Genomic DNA, 12,154 nt, shown 5'->3' with positions numbered 1-12,154 from the left:
CAGAAAATTTCTTTATCATAATGTATCCAAATATGTGTACATTTGGATATATTGTGATGTATTTTCCTGTGTGCTGAATTCTGTTAGTGCAAAAATGTTTTTGATGTCCATTATTTCATATACATCTGATTATCATGTGGTAAACTTCACATCTATGGGTTACTTGTGGATGTACAATTTACCACACATCTACCTTTGTTTAGGCATCAGTAAAATTTTGCCATTATGGAGTATACATGCACTGTGATTTTATCCTTCAACTGTTTTTCGGAAGTCCAGTAGTCAGTCAAAGAATAAAATCGCAGTGCTCTCCTTCTTCCTTACTGTGGTTGACCTAACAGCATAATAGTTTTGCCACTATTCAACACATAACCCAGTCATAGTACATTATTTGCTGTGGTTAAGAATTTTTGTCTTTTTATGTTGATTTCTGAGATATACATTTTTACCTTGCTGCCTTATGCAATGATTTTCAGAAATGCATTAATCATGTAACTCAAATACCAATACCAATAAAAAGAATATTATCAGTAATTAATATGATATGCATACATGTTTATTTCTGATATGATTGTATCTTGCACAGCAATCCATTAGTTTTTAGTTTCATCAAAATGTCTTTTTTTTTTCCCTTTACTTGAAAAAGTTGAAGCATTTTCTGTTAAATACAGGATATATATAGGAAATATAAGGATAAATATATAAACAAGAGATCTTTCTATACATTAAAATTATTTTCCTGCTAATGATATTTATTCAGCCAATGGGAGAAGATAGATGCAGGTTACGTGGTAATACATAACAAATACTAAAATATGTAACAGAAGCTTGTTTTACTGTGTTATTTATTTGGTTTTTAGGAGCATTAGCAACTAAGGCCATATTGCTCCAGGGATATGCGGTGGTCATTCGCTGGCCTTTCCGCATGCTCCGTATTTGGTGGTCACGGGCTCGAACCCTGGTCTAATCAAGAAGCGTGTGCTACACACTGCTGCTCCTGCCCACCTGGCTATGGAGGCGTCGTTTTACTGTGGTAAAACAAACTTCTGTCCAAGTATGGTCACACGTTATGTTTATCTAACATAACCACGCAGTATCATTCTTGATTTCCATGTGTAACGTATTTATTTAAATAAACTAAATGCAACAAGGCATAATATTTTAAGATTCTATATCTATATAATATCGGTGTAGCTACACCATAGACAACTCTTAAAGTAGTGTGAAAGGCACCCACCGATGAAAAGCCAGGTAGCTTTGAAATGGTGCTGTCTGGGTGATGATGCCCACTGAGAATAAGTGACAATAGTCTTCTCTATTAGTGAAGCGTTACTTATTCGAGGTAGTGCAATGCATGGTAACTTGTTGTGAAGGATGAGTGCAATATGAGATACAGATGAAATGATGCCTTTCACACTACGATCGTAGTTTTTCTTTAAGAGTTTTCTATGGTGTATCTACACCGATATTGTATAAATATAGTAACATATTTATTTATTCATAGCTGAGGAAGAGACACACACAGAGTCGAAAGCTTCTGTATTTTATTTTTATCAAAAGAAGCGAGCAGGGGGCAAAGCCCCCTAGTATAACATTAATATTAAATATAATGTAAAAGATGATTATTTATGTTATTAAATTATTATTTAAAATAACTGAAATATAATTATTAAATGAGTTAAATATTAATTAACAATAGTTGCTTATCTGGGATGGGCTGATTATGCTAGTGATGCTTATTTAATGGTGGCTCTGGTTCATATTATTGATAAATTGTATAATTGATACAATTATTATGTTAGTAATGCTCAGTCATTGGCAATCCACGTGATACATAGTTTACAGAAAAACAGCAATGAGATAAAAACATAAACGTGTTTAAGGTATATGTATATATATATATATGTATATATATATAGGTACATATAATGTTAATTTTTTTTTTGTAATTTAAACTTTGCTATGATATTTCATGTCATTTCAGAGACATTTACAGTGTTTCTGTCATCTTATTTTTCATGTTTCTTATGTATTTGAAATGTCCTGTATTCCTGTAATTTTCGAATTTTGATCTCATTTATACAATATAATATTAATTTAAATTAACCAAGTAAAGAATCTGCTTACTGGATGTCTTTGTTTTTTTTATTGAATTTACAGATGGTGGATAGAACCTATTAGTCTGTCCAATTATATTAAGGGAGGAAGCTAAGGCAGTAAGAAAACCCTTAGCCAGAATTTTGAGAGTATCTTTGGATGGATTCAAGGAAAGTCCCTGTAGACTAGAGAGATGCATATATATCTCCAATTCACAAAGGGGATCAAAGGATGATAAGTAATTACAGACCTGTTAGCTTAACTTCTGTTCCAGGGAAAATAATGGAGTCACTGGTTAAAGAAGTAATGTAACACCATCTAGACAGGAATGCAGTACTACTTCAGTCACAGCATGGATTTGTAAAGGGGTCAATTTTGTCTCCGCAATTTGATTGGATACTGTGATGTAGTAACAAAGGAACTGGATGCAAAAAATAATTTTGATATCATATACTTGGATTTCAGGAAAGCTTTTGATACTGTTGCACATAAAAGAATGTTTGGAAAATGAAATGCACAAGGCATAATTCTTATGGGTTTTGGTAATTAACTATATAGTATCGGTGTAAATACACCATAGTTATGGGTTAACTATGGTGTATTTACACTGATACTATATAGTTAATTACCAAAACCCATAAGAATTATGCCTTGTGCATTTCATTTTCAAATTACATTTTTACCAACACCCTTTGGCATCTCTCATATTGTGGATATAACTTCGCAACCGTGATGGCATGTTGTATTACCAGGGTACCTGCCCGCCCACTGATGATGAAGCCCAATAGCTTCGAAACGATCGTCTGGGTGGTGGTGGTGGTATCCTCTAAAAATAAATAACAGTAGTCTTCTCTACTAGAGAAGCGTTATTTATTTGAAGTAGTGCAATACCGCTATCTCATTGTGAAGGCAACCACAATATGAGATACAATTAAAACGATGCCTTCTACACTACTTACGTAGTTCAAATTTATGGGTTAACTATGGTGTATTTACACCGATACTATATAAACAAAAGACTGTTATACAAATTGGATTAGTGTGACATTACGGGCAAGTTACTGCTATGGATAAGGCCTCCATAGCCAAGTGGTCAGGAAAAGGAGTGCATAGCACACGCTCTTTGAGTAGATCGGTGTTCAAACCCTTGACTGCTAAATACAATCAGTCTACCAACCTGCACTGGACCAGCATGGCAGATTATAATAATGCACACTGACCAAATGAACATCATTTAGTCTGTGTGAATGTTCTATATTTTTCTATATATTCAAATTGGTGAGTTTCAGTAAACATGGTGCCACCAACAAACAGACATTACCTGCATAATCAATGACTTGTAGGAGTACTGAATGTAAATTCAAGATCTATCTTGAATAAATAATTATTGCCTAGTAATTTATGAAAATTCCTTAACTGACTTACTGGCCATGGACCGCAGTGTCCACCCTCTACAAACAAGCCCAACAAGACCATCTGTAATGATGAGTTTGTTTGTTACATGGGGGTAAGTATTTTTCTTTTTCTTTTTTTTTTTTTCATAGTGGTATAGTTTGTTTCTTATTGTTTAGGATTTAAACTGCATTTTAAAAAACATTAAAATGCCTGCTCATATGCTGATTGTTATTATTATTAGAATTTATTTAGTGCATAAGCATCTAAGACCATACTGCCGCACGGGTATTATATCTGTACTAGTGTGTGTTCACAGGCCAGCTTTGCATGTTGTGCATGCTAAAAGCCCTGCTTCCTCTGCATGAGATTGGCTAATTGATTGCAGAAGTCTTTAAGAATTACTCTATTCTCCACCAGGATATGAACACAAACCTCTCTAAATTAGTGATAGGTGATATACTGCCATGGGAGATGAAAATATTATTATATTATATTGTTATCTTTTGTTATTATATACAGAAAAACTTGTATTTTCAGTTTCTGTAGCTACAGATTTGATTATTTTGCATTCCCTTTATGTACTCATTTCATAATTGCAGGGTAAAATTCCAAGTAATTTGTGGTACATGATCAGTTGATCAATGCATGAACACTGCATGTTGCTATGGTGTATGCTGTTATCATATAGTTACTCATCCTTGCATCCTATTCCACATACACAATGCGGCAATTAGAAAATAGGACTGATACTAGAAAAAAATAATGAAAAAAAAATTTTAAAAAATGAATGATCCCATATATGAGTAAACTATCCTTGGTTTATTCAAAGTAATTTCCTCCCACATTTGCACACTGCATGCAATGATCACGAAATTACTGGAATGACTGGTATACTGTTCACTGTTCTTTTCACAGCTCTTCGAATGGTGTTGACATCATGAAAATAACAGCCTTTCAGTGATTCCTTGAACTTTGGGAACAAAATGAAGTTGCACATGGCTGTCTGTTGAATATGGCAGGTGCTACAGTACACTGGCTTTTTTGCTAGCCAGAAACTCCTGAACAATGAGAACCTTGTGGCTTAGTGCATTGTTGTGCAAAAGGAACCAGTTGCTGTCTTCTCTGTACTGAGGCTTCACATAACGGATTCTCTGCAACAAATGTGTCAAAACCTCCAGACAGTAGGCAGCAGTACCACTTTGGCCATTGGACACAAACTTTTTGTGCAACTCCCTTTGCTATCTTAGAAAGGTAGCAAGGGAATTTTTGACCTTTCTTGACAAACTTTTTTTTGTTTTGGGTGAGTTTACCAACTTCCACTCTGCACTTTGTTGCTTTGTAGTGGGATCATACTGAAAGCGCCATGTCTCGTCACCTGCAACGCTCAAATTCAGGAAGTTGGGTTTACTTTCAGCAGCCTCAGTGAGTTCTCCGCAGTGTTCAACTCACACCTGTTGTTGACCAGCTGTTAAAGAGTGGGGAACAAACTGAGCGCTTTGTTTTCTTCAAATCCTGAGTTATTATTTGTCAAATGATTTCCTTATTAACTTACAGACCTTCTGAAATCATTTGAAGCATTGCACATTGGTTATTAGTAATGATTTTCTGTATCTTTTCTTACAACTCTGGCGTTTGAATCATTTTTGCTGGGCCTGGATGTTTATTGTCTTCCAGTGATTCTCTTCCATGGGCAGAACATTTATGCCACTTGAACACACATGCACAAGACAGACAGTTCTCTCCATAAACTTGCTTCATGATTTGTAACATTTCCGTGGAACTTTTGCCCAGTCGAACACAAAACTTGATGTTTGCTCTTTGTTTCATTTTTCCCTCCGCAACACAGGCACAGGAGAAACATGCAGTTCAGCTCACACTACATTCTTAAATGGCAGAAATTTTTGCTGACCTTGACTGCAGTGCTCAAGGAACAATCAATCTTTCCTTTCCTTTCATGTTTACTTCTAGTAAATGGCAGCACCAGCACTTATCTCATAACATCAGTCTCGTTTCCCAGTTGCCACACTGTGTACATAATTTTGCATTTTCTGAGTGAACATCATTGATATTATGAATTTTATGTGTTTTGTGTTTATATATCCTTTAAATTATCTATTTGTCATATCTTCAAAACACAAAGATAGGCCTGCAACTTTATTCATTGCTGAGTGAATTTTGTAGCAGAATACTGAAGTTTTAGACTGGCTAAAATATGATAATTCAGCAACTTCCTTTGGTCACCATTTCAAAGACATTGAGTTAACCATCAGATCTATTTGAGTAATGAATACTGGGTGGCAATATGGTGATAAAGAATTTTTTTCTGCTTTTAGCAACTGGTTTTTTTTTTTTTTTTTTGAGAAATACCAAATTTGCAGCTGTTCTGCCTTCTTACTGGTCATACATAACAAGCTTAGTTCCTTTTTTTGTTTAAGGCTATTTGGCGTTATTTTATTATGGCACATCATAATCTAGGGGGCCCAACCCCCTAGGATATTGCCAAGACCCACTTGGGTGGGGAAGGTTAAATATCCCAGTTGAGAAACATTACCATACTATAATCCCCCCCCTCCCCCAAGGATATCACCAAGATCTACTTGGGTGGGAGACTAATACTCCAGTTCTGAAACATCACAATATGCAATATTCTAAACTCATTTGTAATTGAATTATACTTTCATGATGTGTCTGTTAAAACAGGCTATGATTATATGGATATTTGGGGATTCTTTACCTGAAAGATTTCTCTTTCATTGCTAAGAGGGCATATCTGTCTAGATTGTGCATCTGGATTGTACATATTCAGATCACATTTGTCCTTTTAAACTATATATTAAGTCATGACAATCTTCAGATTTATCTTAATCTGAGTTATGGATACGGCTATAAGTTATGCATTATTTTTTGAAGCAAAACATCTCTACATTTATAACAATTATACAATGTTCCTTGATATTTTATAATAGCCACTGTTTTGCTTATAGGAATGTACAGGTTCTATCTGCATGGCCTATGGCCTTGAATCATGCCAGTGCAAACGAGGGCTTCATGATCCTGTAACAAAGGCTTGTGAGTTGTGTTGTAAACAACCAGGGGATGATCTGAGTTGCAAGTAAGGAAGATTAAAATATTACTGATACTAAACATTTTTTGTTAACATGTCATTTCAATTTTTAAATTCCAATTGGATAATCTATGTTATCAACCACAATAAAACATAAACGGCTGCTTTGAGGTATTATTATTATTTTTTTTTTTTCATGAATAATTCCAAACACGATAAAGGTTGTCAAACTGGATTACTTTTGACTATGAACCTCTAAAGTATATCATGGATAGTCTGAGATAAGAATAAACTAGTTAATATTACACTTCAATATTTGTATCTTGTAATCCTCATTAAATATAATTGAAGGAAGGTTGCTAAAAGAATGAAGGAAGAGGGAGAAAAAAGTTAGTTTTGGATTGTGGCACAATCTAAGCAGCTTAGAAGAAAGTGTTAGAATTATAAATGCTGATTTAGACTAAAATGTGCCCACTTAAATACCTCTCAAAAGCAAATGACAGAAATTATTTTTATGGTCATGTGAGATGAGAGAGAGAGAATGATCTTTTGAATGGATGTAACCATCTGTTTACTGTGCTGATTGACTGTACATGTATATTTGTGATTATTAAAGGAATAATGTATGCATTCCGTTAATATAATGCCCTTTCCGAACAATTAGGTGTTTTTATTTTGAATTTGTATTAAATATTTACATTTGGTAAAATATTATTTTATTTTAATTTAGTGTTATTTTATGATTTATGTTTGTTATACTGGTGTGGGCTTTGATTAATTTTGATAGTTTACTTTGTCTTAGTTGCTTGATTTCCGATTATTTTTATCCTCCCCCCCCCTTCGTACTTTCATTGAAGATTTACAGTTACTTGGAGTTAAAAATGGTGTGCCCAGTCAGATAAAAAGAATGGTTTGTTCATTCACAGGTCATTTTGTCTTAGCCTTACAGACAAAATCAGTGGGGAGTGGCAAGTTGTTTCATACAGTCAGTTGGATACTACTCTGTTGTCACAAAGGAACTGGATGCAAAAAATAATTTTGATATCATATACTTGGATTTCAGGAAAGCATTTGATACTATTGTACATGGAAGACTGCTTTACAAATTGGAGTAGTATGGCATTAAGGGAAGGTAGCTGCAATGGATAAAGGGATAGTTGAGTGGGAGATGGCAGAGAGTGGTAATAAATGGACACTGCTCTACATGGACTAATGTTATTAGTGAAGTCCCACTAATAACATCAGTCCCATCAGGGTTCGATGCTGGGCTCATTGTTGTTTTGTGTATTTATCAGTGATATCAATAAAGGTATATCAGACTTAATGTCCAAGTTTGCAGATGATACAAAGGTTGGCAGAGTTGTTAATGACAATAAAGACAGTATGCTACTGCAACAGGATCTAGAAAAGTTAGGCAGATTGGCTAAGAAGTGGCAACTAAAGTTAAATGCAAAGTACTGCATATGGGTAGCAGTAACCCAAGAGAAATGTACCAACTGTGTGGTACTATACTCAGGGAGGTAGAAAATGAAAAAGACCTGGGGATAATTGTGCAATCAAATATGAAATTCTCTGAGCAGTGCAGATGTACTGCCAGAGCAGGTCATGAAGTTTTGTCAATGATATATAGAAATTTTGCTAGCATAATGATTATCCCCTTGTATAAAGCAATGGTCAGGTGATTATCCCCTTGTATAAGGCAATGGTCAGGCCACACCTTGAGTACTGTGTACAGGTTACAGGTCTGGATGCCTCCTTTTAGGAAGGATGTAGAGTTGCTAGAATGAGTACAGAGAAGAGCAACAAGATTGGTGAGAGGAACAAAGGGGTGCTCTTGCCAAGAGAGGATTAAGTTCTGCAAGTTGCACCATCTGGAGACTAGCATCTGCAAGGTGATCTGATTGAGGTGTATAAGGCCTTGAATGCTTTAAGCAGGCTCAATGCTGATGGGTAGCAGGTCTTGAACTCGAGGCTTTGCCAAAGATATGAACTTGAACAGTTTTCTTGAACAAGAAGTATTTTGTAGGGATAATACTTTTGTAGATCTACATTTTGGAAGTTGCTTCAAAATTGTGACCATAAAAACAGATACTTTGTTTGATGGACAGTCTTTTGAATGGAAAGTAGCAAAAAACTGCTGCATACAGGTGGGTTAATGTTTTCACTGCTGAAAACATTAATCAGAAAAAAGAAAAGAAAATTGCTACTTTAGGAAATACAGAACTACAAAATCACTATAGTAATTTGGCAGATTGTATACAACAATCAGCTATGAATGTAATCCACCACAGAAGCTCAGCCTTTACTATATGGAGGAATGGAGGTTCCTACACTGATAGATTAATGCCTTCTCTCTCTGTAAAATATATATCCAGTTTTACTAACAGGTCTCAAGATGATATCCCATTCCATCTTCTGAGATTGGCTAACTCAACCCCAATTGAAAACACCTTTAGAAATTCATCTGGTTTTTAATAGGACTCAAACCCATACCTCTACAAATAAGTGCTGACCTATTGTGCCACATAATTACTTATAATGATGTTGAAGGGTCCTAACAATAGAAAGTATTTGTTACTCTTTTTTTATTGACAGTACCTCTACAAGGTCCTTCAATATTTTTCAGTATCCAATATAAAGTCTTACTTCTATGGACTCTTCTATTTCTGCATAAATTACACATTATGCAGTTTTTTTTTTTTATGAAAACCCCAAATGTGAGAAGCATTAGAACCTATAGTTACTTAATACCATCCATAGGTTGAAGTTTGAGAAAATGAAAGAAAATATTTATTGGCATTAGACTTAAACTTCTGTAGATTTTAATTTTCAGGAATTACATATGAAGGAAAGGTTTTCCAGAATATAGAAGTTGAATGAATAAAGAAGGAAGAATGAGGAAGAAGAAAAGTTGGTTCTATACATTTGAAGATGGACAGTAAAAAGATATTGATTGGTAGCAATGGCGCCTCCGTAGCCAGGTGGGAAGGAGCAGCAGTGCGTAGCACACGCTTGTTGATTGGACCGGGGTTCGAGCCCGTCACCACCAAATACAGAGGATGCGGAAAGGTCAAGGAATGACCACCGCATATCCCCGAGCAATATGGCCTTAGTTGCTAATGCTCCTAAAAACCAAACAACAATGATTGGTAGCAGCACGTGTTCAGACTGCTTTGGAAGAGAGAGTGAGTATTATAGAAGCCAATTTAGAACAATAGTGCCCATGGAAGTATATGTAGAAAAGGCATGCAGCAGTAACAGAATGTCTATGAGACAGTGGAGAGACTCTGTTAGATGAGTCATTAGTTAACCTGACTGCCCTCTTTTGAATGGAATCTAGACACCGGAGAGAGAGAGAGAGGTTTTGGGGTCACCGCCCCAGATATGGGAACAATATCCCATGGTAGGGCAGATTTACGATTTGTACAGAGTTTGGAAGAAAAGTCACACCAAGAGCGAAAGAGAAAACCCAGGTTTTTAGATGCAGAGGAAGCAATATTTGTAATGTGCTTATGCCAAGAGAGATTAAAAGTCAGAGTAATCCCCAATAGAGATATATGATCTTGCCTAGAAACAGGAGTGTCATTGAAGATAAGCATAGGAGCAGAAGAATCCTTTTTACAAGATATAGGACTGAGTTTTAGAAGGATTGAAATCAACTAAGCTATCATTACCCCACTGGAGATCAGCATTTAAGGAATTAGTAGTGGATATTCGAGAAGTTATTATTATTATTAGCCATATGGTGCAATGAAGCCTGAGGCTTATGCTGCACCAGCCAAAAAAAAATTCCTGAGTTACCCTGAGAGGGAGAGATTGAGAGTCAGAAGTAGAAAGGAATCACCAAGAAAGAGAAGGATGATGATATCCAGCTCAGGACCCCGGGTGTGCCAAGCCCATACTCATCAGATGTGAGCCCCTAGGGGTAAATTTTAAATCTGTTTGTGCAGGAAAAAATTTCTCGAGTTTATTTGGGTATCCCTACTTGCCTAGAATGGATGTTCCTGCTCTGCAGTACCAGAATTTTATTCTCTCCAAAATGCTGATAGATATTATTCTACTGTACTACTGCCTGGCTTCCTCAGCTCTCATTCCTTTTATATCTTGCAGGAGTCATACATTATCCCAAACCCTCAGCTATGTATTATGTCTGACCTTTACCATTAGATGGGAATGATCAAATAAGCATGGTTGGATAAAAGATATGTCCGAAAATTTTAAAATAAACTTTTTATAAACTTGTATAAATTAATTACAGCCATTCTTTTAAGTTTTGGTATTGCTCGTCTGAATTTATTATGCATATGTGTATAAATTTAGGCAGTTGGCATGTGATATTTTATTTATTTATTATTATTGTTTTTTTTCACTACAGAAGCTATCTTCACTATCTTATCTAACATCATTGGGACCAATAGCTTGTTGGTTATTAAAAAAAATTTGTTAAAGTGGGGAATCATTAAAAAGGATATACGTTTACCTTAAGAATTTTATTTTTATTTAAAATATATACAATTGCTTCCACATATAAAATTAGTATTTTTTTTATCTGTTTAGATAATGAAATGTAACACCTCCACATTTTTATGAACATCACATTTGATGACTATTGAATCAGGCTGTTGTTCATTATAATGTAAAGCTCTCTCTAGGGAATTTTGTCTGCTGCATGAGAAGGTTTAGGCCCTGGATTTAATTTAATCTCTTCTCATATTTAGATCCATCTATTTCCATCATGGTATGTATGGTTTCTGCATCATCCATAATTTCATTTTCCAACAAATCATTACTGATTTGTTGGAAAACATTATTGAATACATTGTTCTATGTCTTCTTGGAACTTTCAGTTTACCTGAAATCAGTTAATAAACTGTATTCTCCATTATCTTCTTGTAGCTTTCATTAGGTCAGAGGAGTTTGCAGGACAACAGTTTTCATTAGCATTTTCAACTTCAGGCCAATGTTTTCTCCAAGATTTAATAAATGTTGAACTTGGGTTTCGTTCCATGCTAGTGCTATACTGTAAGCACATCTTAATGTTGATGACTTTTTAACAATTCTGTAAGACTTATATTCATGTCACCTATATTTTCAGAACTGAATTCAAAAACTTCCACCTATGTTGTCTTTTTCGATATCCTAGAATCCCTTGATCTAGATATCCTAGAACCCCTTGATCAAGGATGCTACATTTCGTGGTAAAAACAGGGCTTTTATGTTCCCTTAAGTTATAAGGAACAACTGAGCTGTAAAGGAGTGTTACCCAGAAAGAGAATAGCCTTTTTAGGTAAGCTTATTTTCTTCAAGTATCTCTTTACATAAGACAAATTTGCAAAAAAAAAAACAAAAAAAAACACACACATTCTTTGAATAATGCAGAGTCCATCCATGTTGATTTTTGTAAAAGTAATAAACTGGAAAGGTGAAAAATTTATGTTTTCAAGTTCTAGGATTAATTGATTTACCAACAACATAAAAGCAGCAATTTGGAGTTCTAGTTGCATTGCTACAGGTGACTACTGTAATTCTCTTGTTGGATTTTTCTTTTATCCTGATGCTGCAGGCTCTGCCTTTTTTTCCATCATTTTTTTTTAATTA

The 12,154-nt window shown here is 35.0% G+C and overlaps 1 protein-coding gene across 1 annotated transcript in view; it reads left to right on the top strand.

The window, feature by feature from the left end:
* The window catches only part of LOC150080477 (disintegrin and metalloproteinase domain-containing protein 10-like), a 540,219-nt gene that overhangs the window by 486,948 nt on the left and 41,117 nt on the right, over window positions 1-12,154 (top strand). The window contains exons 10-11 of the mRNA XM_090380704.1: window positions 3,523-3,604; window positions 6,477-6,604. Coding sequence (XP_090236830.1) covers window positions 3,523-3,604; window positions 6,477-6,604 — 210 coding nt within the window. The remainder of the gene's footprint in view (window positions 1-3,522; window positions 3,605-6,476; window positions 6,605-12,154) is intronic.

The sequence above is a fragment of the Mastigoproctus giganteus genome, chromosome 9, assembly GCF_048544385.1.
Source record: "Mastigoproctus giganteus isolate SK-2022 chromosome 9, ASM4854438v1, whole genome shotgun sequence".
In the NCBI taxonomy this organism is placed as follows: Eukaryota; Metazoa; Arthropoda; class Arachnida; order Uropygi; family Thelyphonidae; genus Mastigoproctus; species Mastigoproctus giganteus.
Note: the sequence above shows the minus strand (reverse complement) of the source record. Positions and strands in the feature narration are given on the sequence as shown.